This window comes from Emydura macquarii, unplaced genomic scaffold (genome assembly GCF_026122565.2).
Source record: "Emydura macquarii macquarii isolate MOO-44397 ecotype Brisbane River unplaced genomic scaffold, CSIRO-AGI_Emac_v2 contig_318, whole genome shotgun sequence".
Classification (NCBI taxonomy): Eukaryota; Metazoa; Chordata; order Testudines; family Chelidae; genus Emydura; species Emydura macquarii.
The window spans coordinates 8078918-8101030 of record NW_027130455.1 but is presented as its reverse complement, the minus strand read 5'-3'; the positions used below and the strand labels follow the sequence as shown (position 1 = coordinate 8101030).

Below are 22113 nucleotides of genomic sequence, written 5' to 3'. Positions count from 1 at the left end.
ACCATGGTTGCCATAAAAGGCATAATGGCCTTGTATAATAATACATTCAAGACCATTTTCTATTTTATTTTTTTTACTTTTGCACTTCAGAGTCTTTTTGCACAGGGCCGTCCCTAGGCGGGGGTGGGGCCCAGGGCAAAACACATTGTGTGGGCCCCTTGCCCAGCTACAGTGGCATACCCTGGCTGGGTCTCCAGCACCCAGGGGCCAAGCCAGCATTTTGGCACACCCCACTCAGGCTTCACACGCCAACCGCCCGCCCCCCGTGCAGGACAGGAGGGGTCCCCAGCTCCCACAAGAGGGCGCCACTCTCCAGCTGCCAGGGATGGGTCTGTACCTGCTTGGAGGGGGGAACATGCCGCTTACCTGCATCTGTGGAAGGTGGCAGAGCCGGCTCTGGCTGGGCTCTGCAGCCCTCCCCCCTCTGCTCTTGCCCTCTGAGCCCCCTGCACTTACCCGCCACACAATGCCCGGCTCTGGCTGGGCTCTGCCGCCCCCTGACTCTGGCCGGGCTCCACCACACCCTGCCCTTGCACTTACCCGCTCTGCGGTGCCAGACCATACCCCTGCGCTTACCTACTGGCCCCACTACACTTACCTGCCACCCCTCCTGCACTGGTACCTGGCTCTGGCCGGGCTCCGCCCCTCCGTCTCTGGCCAGTCTTCATCGACTTCTCCTGCACTTACCCGCCGTTCCCGCCCTCTGCACTTACCTGCTGTGTGATGCCTGGCTCTCCTTCTCCAGCCCCGCAGCCCAGCGCCAGCTTGGACGGGGCGGCCTCATCCCCCAGCCTGAAGGGGGTGCCCGGCTGGCCCTTCATGACACGCAGCAGGGACAGGGGGTGCAGGAAGCTTCCAGCTGCGTGTCGTGACCCGGTGCCCCCCCGCAGGCCGGCACCCAGGAGCCCCCTTGGTAGGCGACTGTCTGCCTCCTGCCGGGTCCTTGCTTCCAGTCGGGAGGTGGGCTGCAGCCGCCTGATTCCATTGTATACCCCATGCAGTACTCTGATGTACCACCAGGGGCACACGTACCCCCGGTTGAAAATCTCTGGAGTATGCCATCAACTGAGCTGGGTTTCTTCTTCTTAAGCTCCTCCCTCCAAGCCTGACATTTTTCAGATGGGCGACAGAATGGAGCCACCTGAGCCCACGTTAGCTCATCAGTGTGGGGTTTGTAGACCCCATCACAGTAGGCCTGCTAACAGATGGCTCTGTGAGGCAATCAGAAAGGTAAGCCACCTACTCCAGGACATTCTTGTTGGAATATTTTACAATATTTGACCACGGCCAGATAAACAACAGTCAACTGAGTGGCTTGGCAAGCCTATAATAAAAGTTTCTTCTTCAATGTAATAAGAAAGCAACTCTGCCATTCTTCACCATTGGCAAATGACACCACTCATACCTAAAATCAGCTCAGAATTATTTTTGTAACAACTTAAATGAATTCACAGAAACATTTTTGGGCCATGATACCTTTCAGATCCAGTTTCTCCAAGTAAGCCACATTCCAAGCCCAGTATTCTAAACAAGCATACCATCTTTCAAAGGTCTTCCGACTGCTAACTGCAAACCATATATTTTCTTTAGCCAAGCTAATTTAATCCTTTAAATACCTATTTGATCCTGCAATATATGTAAAGGAAATGAGGGTAGAAAATCTTCAGAACTTTGAATGGGACAGACCCTTTAACTGAAACATCTTACCTAGCAGCACCAGCTTCTTTATCTCAAAATTTGGACTCGTGACCAGTTTCCTATAATATAATTCTAGAGCATAGATTTGACCTCATAATATATTTTTCAGTGAAGAGAGTTCCAAAAAATCTATAAGCCCAATTACTTCCTTAATAAATTATTCTCTATTTATTTATAACTGCTGAGCTGCAGGAAGCAAGCTATTTAGAAAGGATATATAAAGTGGAGAGCATGTCATAATGAGGATGCTGAAGAACAAAAACACCACTAAGATTTAAGGAGATCAGAAAATGCATAGTCATTTAGAAAAACACACTGTTCAAGTTTAATTTATAAAACATGTATATTGCTGAACATCTGGTGCCTTCAATGCACAATGAAATATTAATAACCATCAGTTTGCAGGCAAGCCCCAAACACTCAGTTCACAGGAAAACTCCCCTAACTCAGCATACCTCATGAATTTTAATCCACAAATAAAGCAACATGGCCTGGTAGTATTAAAAATGGGGAGGGAGGAACAGCTGCCCCACCTCCTTTTTTATGCTTAAATCCTAAGCAGCCCATCCTTCATCCTTCCCAGGCCTAATTAGCCTGTTTACCTCCAAAGATTTGCTGGCCTATGTAATTCCAAGGCCTAACTAAGAGCTTCAGCCCCATACAGGCTATTGCACAAGGACACAACCTCAACTCCTTCTGCAGTAAAGTGGATAACAACCCAAACTTTGCCTGGGGTACAGGTGGGTGAAAAGCTCAGGTTGCTGATGCAGGTTCAGCAGATCCACTGGTTTGAGGCTGGCTAGTAGCCTTCCTATGCAAGGATGCTGTGCAGGAGCTGCAGGGCAAGCAGGTTTGCCGAACCCTGCCAAAAGAAGCACATGCGGACTCCATCTCCTGTGACTTCTCAGCCAAGTGCAATGATCAGTATGGAACTAACTTCTCCTATAAGAAGTGTGATAAAAAGAACTAGCATTTTTTCAGGAGAAGGAAAGTAGAGTTCTTCTCAAGGATCATCCCCCCACTCCAATTACACCTGGCTTACTCTGGGACCAGTACTACCCTGTTTTGTTGATAGGCAATGACTTTTGTTTAAAGGTTTTTTGGAAAGAGTTCACAATGCCATTGAATGGCCCCAAGATTCATGTGGCTCAGAACTTTGAATGTATTCTGGGACCCAGGACTAGTTGTAGAGGTGAGACACCTCTGGGGAAACTAGGATCCATTTGGTGCATTCCCCAAAACTGCAGTGAGGAACCATCCAGACTCCACTTAGTAAGAGCAACTGCAGAAGCAGCCAAAGCAGGGACCTTTGGCTGCTGATTAAGTCAATCCTTTCTGGAGGACTTCCCCTAATTAAACACATCCAAAAACAAACAAAACAAAAAAAAAAAAAAAAAAAAGGAAGAAGTAGACTTATAGAATCATAGAAGATTAGGTTTGGAAGGGACCTCAGGAGGTCATTTAGTCCAACCCCCTGTGCAAAGCAGGACCAACCCCATCTAAATCATCCCAGCCAGGGCTTTGTCAAGCCACACATTAAAAACCTCTAAGGATGGAGATTCCATCACCTCCCTAGGTAACCCGTTCTAGTGCTTCACCACCCTCCTAGTGAAAATGTTTTTCCTAATATCCAACCTAGACCTCCAGCACTGCAACTTGAAACCATTGCTCCTAGTTCTGTCATCTGCCACCACTGAGAACAGCCTAGTTCCATCCTCCCTGGAACCCCATTTCAGGTGGTTAAAGACTGCTATCAAATTCCACCTCTTTCTTCTCTTGTGCAGGCTAAGCAAGCCTAGTTCCCTCAGCTTCTCCTTATAAGTCATGTGCTCCAGCCCCCTAATCATTTTTGTTGCCTTCCGCTGGACTCTTTGCAATTTATCCACATTCTTTCTGTAGTGGGGGGCCCAAAACAGGATACAGTACTCTGAATGAGGCCTCACCAATGCCAAATAGAGGGGAATAATCAATTGCCTTGATCTGCTGGCAATGCTCCTACTAATGCAGCCCAATATGCCGTTAGCTTTCTTGGCAATAAGGGCACACTATTGACTCATATTCAGCTTCTTGTCCACTGTAACCCCTAGGTCCTTTTCTGCCAAATTGCTGTCTAGCCAGTCGGTCCCCAGTCTGTAGCTGTGCATGGGATTCTTCTGTCCTAAGTGCAGACTCTGCACTTGTCCTTGTTGAACCTCATCAGATTTCTTTTGGCCCAGTCTTCTAATTTGTCTAGGTCACACTGTACCCTATCCCTACCCTCCAGCGTATCTACCACTCCCCCTAGCTTAGTGTCATCTGCAAACTTGCTGAGGGTGCAATCTACCTGATCCTCCAGATCATTAATGAAGATGTTGAACAAAACTGGCCCCAAGACCGACCCCTGGGGCACTCTACTTGTTACCAGCTGCTAACTAGACATCGAGCCGTTGATCACTAACTGTTGAGCCTGATAATATAGCCAGCTTTCTATCCACCTTATAGTCCATTCATCCAACCAACCCATACTTCTTTAATGCTGATAAGAATACTGTGGGAGACCATATCAAAAGTTTTGCTGAAGCTATATCATGTCCACTGCTTTCCCCACATCCACAGAGCTAGTCATCTTATCACAGAAAGCAATTAGGTTGGTCATGCATGACTTGCCCTTGGTGAATCCATGCTAACTGTTCTTGATAACCTTCCTCTCTTCCAAGTGCCTAAAAATGGATTCCTTGAGAACCTGCTGCATGACAGGATTTCCCATGATTTTTCCTGGAACTGAGGTGAGGCCGTTTGTGTTTTATAGACATTTCATGCTGACAAAGGGAAGGGAATTTGGAATTGAAGTATTTGCTAATAGTATGTGTATGTTTGGAGACTGTTAACTTTAAAACTGAGTCACACAGTGGTGGAAACAGTTCAGAAGTATGGAATTCTTTTGATAAAGTCACTGCTTTTGTCACTGACAATGCTGCAAATGTGAATGAAATCTTAAAGCATTTTTTTTTTAATGCAATGCATGTGACATGCATTGCATATCTTCTCAACTTAATGGGCAGTACCTGGAGAAAAACATTTAGAAAAGTAAATGAATTTGTCATTGCCGTACAACTTGCATTCACTACCTACCCTGCCCGCAAAACACGGTTCCATCAATCATTGCAGGAAAAAGGGAAAGTGCCTGCAATTCCATCTTCACCTGTAATCACATGGTGGAAACAGCTGGTTTGAAGCTGTCTATTTACATACCAGCCACCTGCAGGATTATGTGGATTTTTTTGAGGAGGGGGAGCAAAGCTGCAGTTCATCTGTTGAAGATGTGGTCACTTTAAGTAAATCAACAGAAATAAAAGCAGATATTGCAGCAATAGAAGCGTTTGCACTAAGAATAATGGCAACTCTCTCTGTTTACAAAAAAACAGAAATCAGATCATATAAGATGGCGAATGATTTGGCCAATCTTGCCAGTTGAGCAAAGTCCTTCTGTGGCACAACTGACAACCTGTTAGCTAAGAAAGCCCTTTGCAAAAACAGCAATAAATTGAAGTCTACATGACTGGTTCTGAATAGTTTTGTCAATCCACTGTCAGTTTTATTAAAGCCTGCCAAGTGTTTGATCCCAATCAGGCCAAACTTCTTGAGCTTGCATCACTAAATGTATTTGAGTCGATTGCCTGTTTGAAGACAATGAGTTGGCAAAAGCCAAGTTTTAGTTTCTGAAACTAAGTACCTTGACATTGTGGAATTTTGGCGCAACTTAAAAGATCAATTTCCAAGTCTGGCTGTCATAGCTCCAAGGTGTTTATTGGTGCCACTTAACAAGTGTGGACTGAAAGAGATCATTTTTGTTTTATAAAGTATATCTTGTGAGATGACAGATGCTCGGTCAAAGATGGCTAACTGGCGATGTACAACATGCTGTTTCAGAAATCATGGAAAGCTCTAACTGTTTGTAAATGGTCATTTTACACTCTAACAATCTTGTCAGTAGTCAAAATTATATACGGTTTAATAGGCAATTTAAAAGCTTATGTATTGATGCACTGAAAACTGCATTCCTGTGTGTACACATTTCCGTGATTTATTGTTTATTGCCCACATCCTGTCTGTGACTTTCAATAAAAATACCCATGCCAAAATCTTAGCTTTAGTCATAATGCAAGGTTTTTTCCTTCCCTTGTTTTTTCATACAATTCCAAATCCACAACAGGGGAAATAACTGTCCAACTGTAATTTGATTTCCCAAGACAAAATTTTTAGTTTTCTCAATTTTTCTTTTTTACATATCTCCTTTATCCTTTACTCTGATAGTATGAGGAATCTGTAGCAATCCATATAATTCTGTCTGGTAAGTTCCCAACAGTCTTCTTAAATATGGTACTTCACTTTTCATAACTTCTTTTTTACCTTTGCAAAAGATTAGATTTAGTAGTTTCATCCTTAGATTTATAGGTGCTTCTCCGGAGGCTATTTGCAGCACCACACACTGGTGTTATCATTACGCCACATACCACTCACAGAGCTTGGGTCTGGACAAGTTCCAAGTTTCTAAGAGTTGTTTTTGAGGCTGAACCAAAGCTTGGCATTGGTTTTATAAATGCTCTATACTTCATCTATTCCTTCTTATTTGCACCGCATTTGTTTCCAGCTACATTTTAAAGTAAGTTTGTCCTATTTTTACACTTGTGATATTATCTGTGTGACATTTCCAAGTTAATTTATCAAACACTTTGCCTAGGAACATAGTTCAAATGTTTATCTGAATTTTTCCCTATAAAGAAATAATATTCTTCTCTAATTTTCTTCTTGGTTAAAAGCATTCCCATTGTTTTTGCAAGTTAGAATTTAAATCCCCAATCACCTCCCCACTTGAAAATTCTCTGGAGCACCTCATTTGTCTTTTATACTTAATCTATATAGCAGTCTTCTGTGAAAAAGGAAATATCAATTCCAGTCTACAGACCTTCTAGGAGGTCATTTATCATAATGGAAAATAAAGTAGAGCTAATAATATTGTCTTGGGGAATTCCATTTGTAAGTCTGAAGGTTTTTGATAAAGCTGTTCCCACTTTGACTTACATAGTTCAGTCACTTAAAATGTCACTTATCCACCAAAACATTCTCCCTTTTATTAATTTTGGCTAGTTTCCACAGCAGGCCTTCCCTCCATAGCATGTCATGTGCTTTTTCAATGTTCAGAAAGACTTATCAAGTTTTGTCTCTCTGTCTCTCTCTTTTTCTTTTTTGGCAACTTGATTCAGTCTCACTATATGGTCAACTGTGCACCTTACTTTTCTTTGTACCTCAGTTATAATACCATTTTTCTCCAGATATTCCACTAGTCTTACATTTATCATTTTTCCATGATTTTCCTCACACATGCTGGGAAGACAATAGGCCTATAAGCTTCAGGTCTTGTATATACTTTGCCTGATTTCCACCACTGCTTGTTTCCATTCTATTTCATTCACGCAGTCCTTTTCCCCATATATCATTATTATATGACTACAACACAATCTTTAGACTCCCTTCTGACAAGCAGAGGAAATGAAGAATTTAATTACTTATATTATTTTTACCAGGAGCTGTATTTTTCCTTTTTCGAATAGCTACAATAAGCTCCTGCATGCTAAAATTTTTGTTTAACACATTGGTATGTTCTCTCAAGCCATTTAATAGCTCACAGTTAACCTCAGTAAACCTCCTTTTTAAAAAACAAAACTCATTGTTTTGATTCATATCACTATTGACCTTTTGAAATTCTTTTGCTAAAATGCCTGCCTTTCCTCAATTTGAGACCACAATTTTATTGTTTACAGTAAGACCAGGTATACATTTACTTTTATTTTGAATTCCATTCATTCTTCAAATTTGCTTTTTATATATTTCTGAAAACTTTGAATCTTTGTTCAATTTCCCACAGAAATTTCAACTGTTTCTGGTCATTTTGAAAATACCTCATGCCACCGCCTTACATCTTTTACAATTCATTAAGTCTTTACTATTCATTATGTGTGTTTTGCTTGCTTGTATGACTTATTTCTTTCCTTGATTGCTAATTTGCAATCCTCATTCCACCAGGGAAATGGAATTCTAAATCGGGGGCCATTTGATGTTTTGCAGATGGTCAGATCAACTACTGCTCTAATTCTTTTTATTATGTTGTTATAAAATTCTCCTAGGTTGTCCCTTGTACAGCTAATGCATAAGTATTCATCACATTTAATCTTGAAAAGACCCCAATCAGCTTTTCAAAAATTCCAACTAGGAACTCTATGTGTTTTTCACATTTCCTTGGCCTTAGTACACAATAAGCCTCCGGAAGTGATCACTTCCCATTCTGTCTTCTTTATGAATTTCTCAGCTGCAGTTACTAGCTATACTATTTGTTGCAATTCCCAGATCCAAAACAGAAAAGGATTCCTCTGTTGAATTAAATTTAGTAGATGATTCTGTATTCAATATTACTAGGTTATGCATATCAATGAATTGTTCTAAGCATTTACTATTTAGGTCATTTTTCTTACTTCCCATTGCTTATTATGACTAGTAAAGTCTTCACAAATTATAACTGAGTTTTGACAGTATTAATGTTTCTAGTTATAAAAACCTACTTTTACATGGATTATAAACATTATAAATCTGTATACAAATGTTTTTGTTCTGCATAGGAATCTCAGTAGCATTATATTCAAAACTTCGTTTCTGCACATTCATTTCAACAAAACTAAGTCCCTCTTTTCTAAATATACAGACTCACCCACCCCCTGTAGCTTCTCAATCCCTTGGGAATGTATCATATCCTGGTAGACTGAACAAAAAGTTTATTTATTAGCCAACTTTCTTGCACTCCTCACTATCAGGTTTTTTCCCCCATTTCAAAGATGGCTTTCTTAAATTCCTATCCATGAATTATTAAATTATGTGCTTTCCTGTTAAGGATCATTAAGACCGTGTTATTTAAACTATATTCATTTAAAATTGCGTGAGTGTGATCTATCAAGAAATTGTCTAGCTTAACCAGGAGATTTTCAACGAGCTGAAACTCAAAAAGTGGAAACTAAGTCAAGTTACAGAAGATGAATATAAACAAACAACACAAGTATGTAGGAACAAAATTAGAAAGGCCAAGGCACAAAACAAGAGTAAACTAACTAGAGACATAAAAGGTGACAAGAACACATTCTATAAATATATTAGAAGTAAGAGGAAGAGCAAGGACAGGGTAAGCCCGTTACTCAGTGGGGGAGGAGAGGAACAAAAGAAAATGTGGAAATGGCAGAAGTGCTATAAGACATTTGGATTAAGTTTTCACCCAAAAAGGTTTAGTAGCAATTGGATATCTAACGTAGTGAATGCCAGTGAAAATGAGGCTAAAATTGGGAAAGAACAGGTTAAAAATTACTTAGACAAGTTAGATATCTTCAAGTCACTAGAGTCTGATGAAATACATCTTAGAATACTCAAGGAGCTGACTGAGGAGATATCTGAGCCATTAGCAATTATCTTGGAAAAGTCACTAGTCAGCTTAACTTCAGTACTGGGAAAGAGAATGGAGCAAATAATCAAGAAATCAATTTGCAAACACCTAGAAGTTAATAAAGTGATAAGTAACAGTCAGCATGGATTTGTCAAGAAACAAATTGTGTCATATCAACCTAATAGCTTTCTATGAGAGATATGATAGCTTTCTATGTGGATAGAGGGAAGTGGTAGATGCAGTGTATCTTGGACTTTAGTAAGGCTTTTGGTACCGTCTCACATGACCTTCTCATAAACAAACTAGGGAAATATAACCTAGGTGGAACTACTATAAGGTGGGTGCATAACTGCTTGGAAAACTGTTTCCAAATAGTAATCAGTGGTTCACAGTCAAGCTTGAAAGGCATATTGAGTGGGGTCCTGCAAGGATCAGTTCTGGGTCCACTCCTATTCAATATCTTCATAAATGATTTAGATAATAGCATAGAGATTGGGGATGATACCAAGCTAGAAGCGTTTGAAAATGCTTTGGAGAATAGGATTAAAATTCAAAATGATCTGGAAAAACTGGAGAAATGGTCTGAATTAAATAGGGACAAAATGCAAAGTACTCCACTTAGGAATGAACAATCAGCTGAACACACCATTCAGCTGAGCACACCATTTTCCCTGATTTGTGTGCTGCCTTGAGTGTAGGGTACTGAACTAAAAGACCTCTCAAGGTCCCTGCCAGGCCTATGATTCTATGATCTTTAGATATTTTGTCATGCTATGCTATGATTTTAATCCTTTCAGTCCCCCCTCCCCACATCTGCAAGGAGCAATTGATTACTTCTATAATGAATGCTGTAAACTTCTCTTCCCCTACAAGCAATACATCATCTCCCATTCCTCTCATTCTCCTCTCCGACCAGAGATGTGTTCTGCTGCCCCGTATATTTTTTCTTTTACTTGTGTGTTTTTCTTTTTCCATTTTCTACAATGGGTACTTTTTGGTAGTCTTCACATATACTTTATGAAAAAAACAAATTAAAATTTTTCTAGCAAATTTTGGTACTGTACATCCTTTATATGCTGCATTGTGCTTTCCCCCAGAATTACTGTTCCTTCTATACATTTCTGATATGAGTGATTTCCTCCACATTTATTGCACCCCATTGGTCCCTTACAAATGGCTGTTTCTTGTCCAAACCTTTGACAATTATAGCATCTCACAGGGGGAAAAATATATGGTTTAACTCAAAGATTGATAGCCCTTTTGGATCCTATCTGGAAGTGTCCTACCTTTAAGTGTCTCCATACAGCAGCAAGTGGCTGGTTTTCTCCCTCTCCCCTACTAAGTAGCTGTTAACAAACAATACTTTTTGATATAATCCTCAGACACTCCTAGTTGTACTACATACATAATAACTCTTGCTCCTGTTTCAGTTAAGAAATTTTTCAGCGCACTCCTTATGCGTGTATTCTATTACTAGATCTCCACTCTACATTGCTTTCTTATCCAGGCCCCAGGAGGTTCCAGAAATACTTTTAAGTAGATTGAAAATATTGCAGATAAATGTAGAGGTAAAAATCAATGTGGTCCTTCCATGTTAGTTTGCTATCAAATGTCACAGCTAGGAATGTGAGCTTTTAACTATACCTATTTGCTGTCCATATAGAGTAATTTTCATTTTAGTGGCTATTATTCCTTTAGTTTTGCAAACTCAAAATCCCCCATTTCTCTATTCTGCACTTTTCCCAAGTGCTTCATTTATTCACTTCTCAGCTATTTCTTGGTTCCTTTTTTTAGCCCATATGACACAGTCATCTGCAAACAAGGAAATGCCTATTCCTGCATTCATCCTTTTCTGGAGGTCATTTATTATTACATTGAATAAGGTAGGGCTGATTACATTCCCCTATGGAGTATCATTTGTGATTGTATATATGCTAGAGTAGGCTTTCCCTACTCTGACCTGCATAGATTTTACTTAAGAAATCCTTTGTTTACCTATACAGTCTTCCTTTTAAGTCCATAGATGCTATTTATGCAATAAGTCCTCTTTCCAGAACACATCATTTGCTTTTTCAATATCTAGGAAAACTACTTATTTCTCATAATTTTTTGTTTCTGTCTCTACTCTACTGTATAATCAACTGTACTTTTTCCCCTCTTGAACCCACTTTGCACGGTCTCTATAAGTACATTTCTCTCTATATATGTTGTTAATCTTTCAAGTCAACATTCTTTCCATGGCTTTACCCGTACATGATGTAAAGACAATTGGCCTGTATGTATCAAGACTTGTTTGCAGTTTATGGGGTTTCCACACTGGGACTACAAACGCATGTTTCCACTCCATTGGTAGCTCATCTTTTCCCCATATACTGTTGTACAGTTTTATCAGTATTTTCAGACTTCATCCAGATATTTTAGCATTTCATTACATATGCCATCCTGGTGTACAGCAGTTTTGCTTTTAGCTATAGCTTTTTGAAGTTCCCTCATACAGAAGTTTTCAGTTAATACTATATCTTCCTCTCACCTTTTCCAGTTCTCATGATTTTCTTTAATGATTCCCCCTACTCATGCAGATTTCTATACTCTAATTTTCACCATTACTAACATTGTGGAATACTTCTGTTAAGGCTTCCACTTTTTCTTGATTAGAGCTTTTTATCCCTTGGCCTTCTATAATAAGTCCTGGTATAGCATTGCTTACTCCATATTCAAGTCATTGTCCTTAACTGCCTATATATCTCTGATGTTTTAGTATTTATTTTATCACAGTACTTTCTCCAGCTTTCTTTTTTGCCTTTTTAATAGCCCTTTTTACAAGTGCCCTATTTCATTAAGTCCTCACTATTCGGTTGGAAGGTGGGATGGGTTTGCTTCCTTATATGCCTTATTCCTTTCTTTAATTACTTTTTTTACATTCCCTCATGCCACCATGATACTTGGTTTCTATCTTTAGGTGATTTGATACCTTAGGTATAGCTAACTGTACTACCACCATGATTCCATTAGTTATATTGCTACTAAACTCTTCAATGTCCTCACTTATACATTGTTTATTAATATTTTAATTACTTTTGCTTCCTCATGGTTCCGCATTTGCTTTTTTAATATTCCAAGTAGGGGTCTTCCTCCATCCTCAACATTGCCTTTATCTGGATATGCTATAAATACAGGGAAATGATCTCTTTTCATTCTTTATCAACTTCCCCATTACATTTGCTGGCTATGCTGCTTGATGCAATTCCCAGGTCTAGACAGGATAGATTTCCATTGGCTCCACTGGGTGGGTGGTACCATCATCAGCATTACTAAATTTTCAATCAATGAACTTTTCTAAACATTTGCTGTTCTTACCCTTTTTTCCCCACTTCCCCACAATGGTTATGGCTCTTTAGGTCTCCATATATAGTATACGGGCCTATGCAACTTCAGCTATCTCCAGTTTTCCCTCAGGAGTGTATACATTATATACTCTCAAGATTGGACTCTCAATAGCATTATACTCTATGTTTAGTTTCTTCACCTTAATTTAAGATAATTTCAGTGTTCCTTAATGAGTGTACAAACTCCACTTCACCTTCCTACTTCTGTCTTGCCTATAGGTGCCAGATCCTGGGATTCTAAAATCTAGCTTTCCTATTAACCATGTTTCTTATATGGAAATTATATCAGGTTTAGTAGCCTTATCAAGGATTTTTTTTTAAGTTCCTATTCAAGTGCTATCAGTCTAGGTGCATTCCAACAGTAAATAGTACCATTCTATTTATTCTTCAGTATTTCCTTTACCTAAGAAAGTATGGAGTTTTTCTACTGGTAAGTTGCTAACATGTATGTACTTTTCTCCTGCTTTAATTATAATTTTCATTTTCCCCCCCATCTCTGAGGTGCAGTTTGTTACTTCAATCATAAATACTATAAACCTTTGTCTATACTTATGTATTCTCCTAGTTGCCCAGTATCACTGATTATATATCCTTTGATGTATTCTGTTGTGTGCTTATCTTTCTCCTTACTGAATCTCCTTTCCTCTTCCTCCTAGTAGCTTCCACATATGATATGGAATTTGCAACTTTTGTTTTTTCTATCTCTCTTGCTTGCTTTGCTGCTATGCAACCTCTGTATGCTGCACTGTACTTTCCTCCAGTCGCTACACTTTAATTCTAATCCTTTCACACCATTGTCATGGGAGTGCTCCCCCTCTACATTTATTTTTCCCTTTACATGTATTTTTCATGTCCAAATCTTTGGCATCTGTAGTACCTCATTGGGAATGGGATATATGGATTTGTCCAAAAAAGTCTTCTATCCTATTGTTACCCCATCTAGAAGGGTTTCTCCTTTAAATGCAAGTAGCAAAGCGGTTAACAGCTTTCATTTCTCTCCTCTTGCTAATTAGCTGCTTAGCACATAGTATCTTGCTTTACTTCATCTTCAGTCATTTAACGCTATGTTTACACTACAAACTTACAGGTACAGTGGTACCATTGCAGCTGCGCCAATGTAAGGTCTCCCACGTAGCTGCTCTATGCCCATGGGAGAGAGCTCTCCCATCAGCATAATTAAACCACCTGCAACAAATGGCTGTCGCTATGTCAGTGTGAGAGCATCTCCTGACATAGTGCTGTCCACACTGGCACTTCTGGCAGTAAAACTTATTTGATTAAATGCTATGTTTTTTTCACATCTCTGACCGACAAAAGTTTTACCAACAAAAGTGCTAGTGTAAACACAGCTTTAGTCAGCACTCCATACACAACTTCTCTTGTCTCAGTCAGATACTTAGGTAGTTAGACCCTTATTTTCAGCTTTCCTAGCATTTTTATCTATAAATTTGTAATCTCCTCAGTGTAGATTTCTAACTCTTCCTATATCTCCAGTACTTTTTTAAAAATCCATTGTCACTTTCAAAGGGTTTTATAGGGTTATTGTATTTCAGGTTCCAAAAAGAGGACACTGAAGGGGGTGGGGAGGAAGAATTGGAGTGGAGTACAGTTGGGGATGAGGGAGGGGATACCTGCAGTGGGTATACTCACTGGAGGTGGGGGCAGTATCACTCCTTATCATGGTGGTAGAACAACTGGTGCAAACCCATGACCAGTTACAACTATCAGTCAGCTCCTCCCGAGGGCTAGGAGCCAGGTCATGGGTGAGTGGGATCTGTCAGCTCTAGGGGAATAGACCCAATCAGCTACAGGGGAGGGACCAATCAGGAAATGAACCAATTCCAGCTCTTCTTAAGCTACAGCAGCTGCACTGCAAAAATCCAGCACATTTCCTCTTATTTGAAAAGTCAGCTAGGACAAAGAAACAAAAAAAAGACAATGTCTGGGAAAAACTGAACATATGGTAACCCTTCCCCATCTTCACATCCTTAACTAGTGATTTCATTATTATAACAGTAAGTTTTTTCCCACTCTTTCCTGCCTGCAGTTTCTTCACTAGCTGAGGCACAGCTTCCCTCTTCTTTTTTCTGGACTCAGACCCCTCTTCTAGTTCCATCATTTCCTAGCTTAAATGCCATAGTCTCCAGTATAGCTTCCATAAAAAAGCATAGCTCAGCCAGAGCAGCACAAGTCCCGCTGAACCAACCCTGTTCTAGCCCCATTGCTAGTAACCTACCCAGACCGCTCCTCTAGGCCAAGAAACCTCCCTAGAAGAGAACTACACCAGCCAATGACTGAGCCTAGTTAGTGTCTCCCCGCGGTCTTTTACCTTGGCGCCTTTTTCCCGCCAGCCAATCACGGTCCTTCTTCGCTACCATTGGCCAATAGGCGCCGTGATGCCCTCTCAGGGGCGCGGCTTATCTCTGCTCATTTGCGCCTGCGCTGGACTGGGTTGAGTTAGGGGCTGAGATTCCCCCGCGCATGCGTAGTATAGGCTCATGGCCTAGGCGGCTGGGGTGGCTTCCCGCCGCTCTCCTAGCCATTGGCGGGCGATTTCGGCGGCGGATGTGACGACCGTGGCCCCTACTCAGCGCCAGCCGGAAGGAGCCGTTTGAACGACGGAGGCGGCTTGGAACAGAACAGAACAGGCCAGGGCAGGGCAGGGCAGTAAGTAGTAACCAATAACCGGTAACCGGTGCGGTGCGGTGGGGGAGCCTCTGCTGCGGGGTGGCGCGTGTCGGCCCCTTCCCTTGTTGGATGTTCGCAGTATGGCGAACCCAGATGTGCCGCAGCTGCAGGAGCTGCTCCTCTGGTGGAGGCAGGTGGGGGGCGAGGCAGGTGGGGGGCAGGGCAGGGCAGGGCGCAGGGGAAGAGGAGGGGGTCTCTGGCGGGACTGCGTCACTGCAGGCTTGATTTGTGTGGGTTTCTGGGGAGCAGGGACCCCGCTGCGCTGGGCACCCAGTGCTGTCTGGTTACTTACGTGCGGGCTGCCCTATCTGCAAGCCGCTTTCAGGGGAGATACTAACCCCTCCGCACGCCCCGTTTCCAGAGCCTGGGTGTGCTTTGGGGCCCAATCCTGAGAGAAGCGGGAGATGCTGGTGTCGGTCAAGCATGAGGTAAAGCAAAAAGTGTTACTGACCAGGACTAGCGCTAGGGGAGCATCCCCCCATGTCTTTCCACATGCATGAACTGCTCAGCACTGACTGGGAACCCATCACATGGATATCGAAAAGTCTAGTGTGGACAAACCCCGTGGGTAGACTGCACACCCAGGGCTGATACAAACTGGACTGTTTGCAGAAAGACAAGTAGGTTTTTAGAGGGCAGGTGGGGGGGAATCTAAAACACAGAACGATAGAAATCTCCCTTCCCAAATAAGGGTATTTGGCACGTGTACCAGCCTGCATCATTATTATATTCCCTCATTATGGTGAATGCTCAGTGAACCAATAATGCCAACAGGTGCTTTTACAATTCAGAGTTTTATAGAATAGGTGACTCCAGTTTATTTTCAGCCTTTTTATGCTTACTTTTTGCACTACATTTTAGCAAAATCTGAAATATCAAACATTTAGAAGTGGCTTCTGCTTCACCAACTTAGTTTCTACCTCTTTCAAGGCCTTGAAATTACATCTCTTCAGTTTTTACACTGAAAATATCCTTTCTCATTTGAACGGGAAATAGAATGTGTCAATCTCACTGCCTCTGTCAAACTTGATTTATACTGTAATTTATTAGCATTGATGAGGGACAGATACCAGGAGCAAGAATATTCTGTGCCAAATCTTTCTGGTTGTGAAGCCCAGAACTTACCTGGGTAAAAGTGTGTGTAGCAAATACCCCTGTAGTAAATGTCCTATGCTGAGAATTACTTGCTGTCTGTTCCTTCATCTGGTTTTTTAGACTTTTGTTACTTCGCTCTCTGTGTATGAAATTGGAACATTTAAAAAAAAAAAAAATCAGATTTCGGATGTACAAACCAGGATGCACTGTGAGCATTGTCAGTATTGCCTGATGCTATTGCTTGTTAGCTCCAGGTAAATCATTATTCATAAAAAACAGAACTACCTTTCTAAATTTATTTTGATTTTGTGGGGAACTCTCTGGGTTTTAAATAGCTAAGAAACAAATCTGAAGTCGCTTTATATCAATGGAAGTCTTTCTACTGCTGTCAGAAAAAATTATACTATCACAAGGAGACCAAGGGCTTGTCTACACTTGAAACGCTACAGCTGCACAGCAGCAGCATTTCAGTGTAGACACTACCTAGGCCAAAACTTAAGGAGCCAGACAACGTGGGCCCAGGGTCGGGGCACCCTGGCCAGAGCGCGGCAGCCGCTTTCCACCCCTGGCCCGCCACATGGATGCAGTGGTGTCCTGGCTGGAGTGCAGCGGCCGCTCTCCCCTCCCGGCCCTGCCCCTCTCTCCATCCCCTCTCACACAACGTGGGCCCAGCGGTGGGGCGCCCTGGCCGGAGCGCAGCAGCCGCAGCACTCCCCCACCGGCCCCACCCCTTCCCCCAGTCCCTCTCCCACAACATGGGCCTAGTGGCGGAGCACCCTGACCAGAGTGTGGCAGCCGTTCCCCCCAGGATCCAGTCTTTTACTGGGAGAAATACTAGGTGCCCAGAATTAAATTCCTTGGCGACCTGGCGCCCGGGGTTTGTTGAGCCCTGGATTAAACCCTTAAATAAGGACCAATAATAACTATTTTTTGGGAGGAATGCGGGTTCTGGAAAATCAGTGTTGTGCTGCTGCTGATTTTCCCAGTTAAACGCTGTTGGAGACTTTGTTCCCAGAAGCTATGTAGACATCAGCTGGTGATGTTGATGTTTCAACAAAACTGTTGACTTGGAAAAATGCTATGCTGTTTGAAATGGTTATTTCATTATTATTTATTTTATTTGTGTTATCATAGTACCTAAGAGCCTCAATCATGGACCAGGACCAATTTCCACTCTATTCAAAATGCAGTCAGTAATGGTGTGGAGAATCATTATTTTCCAAATGAATGTAGATGAGGCTGAGGATAAGATTATTAGGACAAAAAAAAAATCACTTTCCAAGTTTCTAAAAGGTTATTCCAAACAATGTGAAAATTAAGGAAATTTTAAAAATTGCAAGTATTTCATATCTCTTTGTTGCCTTGCTTGTGACCGCTTGGATTTTAGCTGTGTTTGCTATACTGAGAGAGTAGTTGTCTAAGTGAGTAGGAGACCCAGAAGTGCATGCATGTATGTCATAAATCTGTTCTTTAAATTGAGTTTTAACCCTACACAACTACATCACAGTAGACCTTTTGTGGAAACCATTTATTTTGGGCCTGGATCCTCCAATACACACATGTTCAACTACATAAATGAGTAGTTCCAGTGAGTTCAGCGAGACTTGTGTGTAAATGTTTGCAGGATCAGGACCTTACTTTGCAGGGCAGGAAATCATAAGTGATACATTATTTCTACTTAGAAATAATGTAGCACATTAATAAAATTGTAGTTAATAGGCCACTGTGAAACTGACTGCTTTCTGGTCATTCTTACAAGCAGTGTTGCTGATCAGGCTCACATCTTCATGGGTGAGAGATTTCCCCATCTGGTCTTTGGAGAACTTGCAGATCACATAGCGCTGATTTCCAGCTGCTAAATTACATTAAAAGACAGTTTAAAAATACATTCTTTTGTAATATTACTTGTAAGTAATTGCTGTAGTTGGTACAAGGATATCTGAGGTAATTGTGAAAGAGGAGGTAAGGTGGTCTGCATGATAGCGCGATAGGGAGGAGATAAGGGCCATGAGACCATCTCTATTAGGATTCAGTCCATCTTTTGAAATAGTCTGAGAGCTCCTACTGTGGAAGAATGTTTCCGTCCAAATAACCCAGCACACTGATGTTTTATCGATACCTGTTCCATAAATTGAATGAAGTTGTAGCATGCATGCTTTCTGAGGCCTCAGTCTGGCAGTGATTGCCGTGTTAATGGTAGGAGTTGTCCATGCAGAGCTCACTGCAGGTTTAGTGCCTTAAGTGATGAATAAATTTGATTGTAAGCTTTGTAGCAAAGACTTATGCTTAATACCATTGGGTTTTTTGGCAAAGAATACAACACATATGAACAATTCCATACCCAATTCATGAATATCTTTGTAGATTTTTAGGATTGTACTGAGATCTTTGATTTCTTGTAAATATTTTTAAATACATGGCATTTGCTTTGTTCTCTAATGTTTTTATGGTACAGAAGTCAAATATTCAATGTATGCAAAGATGAAAAGAAAAGTGACTAAAGGTGGGAGACTGAGGCTTAGTCCTAATGAAGAAGCTTTACTTTTGAAAGAAGAATATGAAAGACGACGACGACTAAGGCTGCAGCAGGTATGTCTGCATTGTCACCAATAGTTTTCATTTAGATGATTGAAGAAGAAAAATATACAGTTTAGAAATACACTTCTTTAAACAGTACTGTCGCACAACAACATTTGTAGTTTGATAACAGAATATTGGGTTTTGCCCAGAAAGTTTGTTTGTGAAATGGTTCCATTTTTCATCTTACCAATCTTTTCATTGCATCTGCTGTGGTGGCTTCTCTCTTCACTGCTCTTTGCCAGTGCCCCATTGGGCTCCGTCCTTGGTCCTTTCCTTCCTCTACGTTTATTCCTGAAAAATCACATCTGAATGTACCTCTTCAGCTACCACCTCTATGTTGACAGTGACCACTTAGATATATCTCTCTGTTCTCGAGATATCGCTTCCATGCAGACTTCTATCCCTGACTGCCTTTTAGATATCCCTTCTGGATGATGCACTGCCAAATCAAACTAAACATGAATAAAACTGAACTTCTCTGCTTTCCACCTAAACTTCCCTTTTCTCCTTGGTCACCTTTGAGGGGATTCTATGATTGTCCATTTACCACAGCTTGCTGCCTTAATGTAAAATTGTGAACTCCTCTCTTTACATCCATGTGGCTGATAAATCCTGTAATTTTTTTCCTATGTAACATCTTCAAAATATACTTCTTTCTCTCCTTATATACTGCTCTCCTACTCTTATTTCATTCCTCATCTACTGCAACCTTCCCATCTTTGGTTTTCTGGATTCTCATTTTGTCCCTCTTCAATCTGTCCAAAATGCTGCCTTTAAATTATGTCTACTTTTAACTACTGCTCTGTGTCTGACCCCTTTTTAAATTCCATTATTGGCTCCTCTTGTTACAGAGGAAATGTAAGCCACTCGCCTTTAAAGTTCTTCACAACCTATCTTCTTATTACCTGTCCACCCTCTTAACTTTCTTTTTAAAAAAATGCTGTTTCCTCCTCCCTTGTACATTGTCTGTTTAGATTGTGTAGTCTTTTGGGCAAGAGACTTTCTTTTCCTGTTTATCCGTAAAACTTTACAAATAACACATCTTATATTCAGCAGTACTCCCTGATTTGGCAGGGGTATGTCGTAACAGCAGGTGAGACCTGGGTGCTAGCCTCTTAACTCCCTCTGTCGACTGAGGTGACTTTTGTATGGAGAGAAGGATATTTAATGTGTCACTGAGTTATGGCTGTTAATGCTTAGTCTTGAACATTTATTTAAGCGTTTTAGTTTGGAAAAGGGAGAAAATGGCACGTTGGAGTATACCATGTATGCTTAAAAAGCAGTTAGCTTGATTTAAGTAGTCAGTAAGGTGGATGAGACTGAAAGAGTCACTAGCAAGTTGGTTAAGGGTCTGCTACAAAAGTAAACTCTGGTAAGTCACTTTAAAACATCATTTACTTGTTCAGGTTAGAGAGCAGGAGAGGTACATTGCCCTGCAGATAAGACAAGAAGTAAAGCAGAGGAGAGATGAGCAGCTACATCAGTTGGCAGAGGAACTGAAGGCAGAGTGGTGGAAAGCGCAAAATCAGAAGATTAAAGCCTTGGAAGAACTTTATCTATCGAGTTTAAGAGCTGTGGGAGAGGGACATAGACAGGCAAAGGAAAATGTAAGTATACAAGTCATTTGGTATTATGTCATAGTCAAGGCTTTCAGAAAATACTTACTGTACTAGAATTGTAAAGATCATGGCTTACATGTTTCTGACCTTGCACTCATAATGCCTGAAGTGATACGTTCCAAAAAAAAAAAAAATCAAAAAAACCACCCATTAGAAAACTTGGCAAAAATATTGACATACATCTATATACCATCATACACAAACATGTATACATGAGATAAGGCATAATGTGTGGAACTATAGACATGTTTTGTTGCTCACTGTCAGACAGGATACTAAACTAGATAGACAACTGGCCTGATTCAGAAATGTAATCTGTTAGGCAAACTTCAGAAGAAAAGTGTCTAAAATGTGGCATAAACAAAACACATGATGGTGTGTGATAGTATAAAAGTTTTACTGATATGTGTTTGGGTGATTGTTTGCTTTTTGTGCAAACGTAGTCATCCCAGATACCTACCAAGAAAACTGTTCTACAACTATACTCTTACATCTTTTCTAAAACATACATGTGAATGTATATGAAAATCTTTACGAAAATCTTTACAAAAATCCACACAGTTCCTTTTAGTGGCAACAGAGGGCCTTATGTGGCTTTCTGCGTTGGGGTTATGTCACAGTCCCATCTATGGTTGTAAACTATTTTCACAAAAACATGATTGTTTTTCCTTTTTGCTTACCCTGGAACAAATTCAGAGTTCACTGAAGTCAAGGAAAATCTCTCCAGTGACTTCAGTGACTTTGGATCAGGTTTTATAGAGAGAAAGGATTATCATGGAGTTAAAGCATGGGATTAGATGTATGTGTACACGGGAACTAGACAAATGCAGCTGGCCTTTGCCAGCTAACTCGGGCAGGGCTTGGGCTGCAGGACTGTTTCGTTTGTAGACTTCCAGGTTCTAAGAGCCTGCAGGGTGGGAGGGTCACAGAGTTCAGGCTCCAGCCCAAGCCCAGAAGTCTACACAGCAATGAAACAGCCCCACCAGCCCAAGTTGGCTGGCATGGACCAGCTGCAGGTGTCCAGTTGCTTTGTAGACATACCCTAGAAGTTAGGAGACCTAACTCTGTTTCAGATTTTCTGCATGACCTTTGATAAGTCACTTAACCCCTGCCTCATTTTTTCCACTTAGGTAAAGTAGCATGATCCCCTTTTTATATTTCACTTCGTGTTGAGACTTAATTGCTACTGAAGTGCTTTAATATCCTAGGATGGAATGTGCTGTAGAAATGCAGTATAATAAGAGGGGGCAACTAATTACCAAGGATGGAATTACTGTTTATATAGCCCAAGTAATTGGCAACAGTGGGAAAGGAGGTACAGAAGGGATGTGGCATTGTAATGAGTTTTTGCTAAAATATTACATTGTTGATAAATTGTGGTAATGGTTCTTTGAAATGCCAGTATCACTTTGGTATGAAATGGATATTTTGAAAAATTCCAATTCTTGCTTCCAATATGTGAAGCTAGCAGTCAGAGTAGATGCAGAGGGAAGCTAAGCTGTTCATATTGGTTCAATAAATGGTAGGGGTGGGGACTGTGGCAAACTTGTTCCTATTGGTACTAACAGAGAGAATAAGGATAGCA

The 22113-nt window shown here is 41.0% G+C and overlaps 1 protein-coding gene across 5 annotated transcripts in view; it reads left to right on the top strand.

Annotated features, from left to right (window-relative positions):
* Window positions 1–22113, top strand: part of CEP295 (centrosomal protein 295) — an 86578-nt gene that overhangs the window by 9184 nt on the left and 55281 nt on the right. For 2 of the 5 annotated variants that reach the window (XM_067568264.1, XM_067568251.1), the window contains exons 1-3: window positions 15081–15213; window positions 18785–18918; window positions 20316–20516. In XM_067568264.1, coding sequence (XP_067424365.1) covers window positions 18799–18918; window positions 20316–20516 — 321 coding nt within the window. In that variant the 5' untranslated portion in view covers window positions 15081–15213; window positions 18785–18798. Of the gene's footprint in view, window positions 1–15080; window positions 15214–18784; window positions 18919–20315; window positions 20517–22113 lie in introns of those variants that run through there. The other 3 variants (XM_067568281.1, XM_067568259.1, XM_067568272.1) reach the window with 2 other exon arrangements.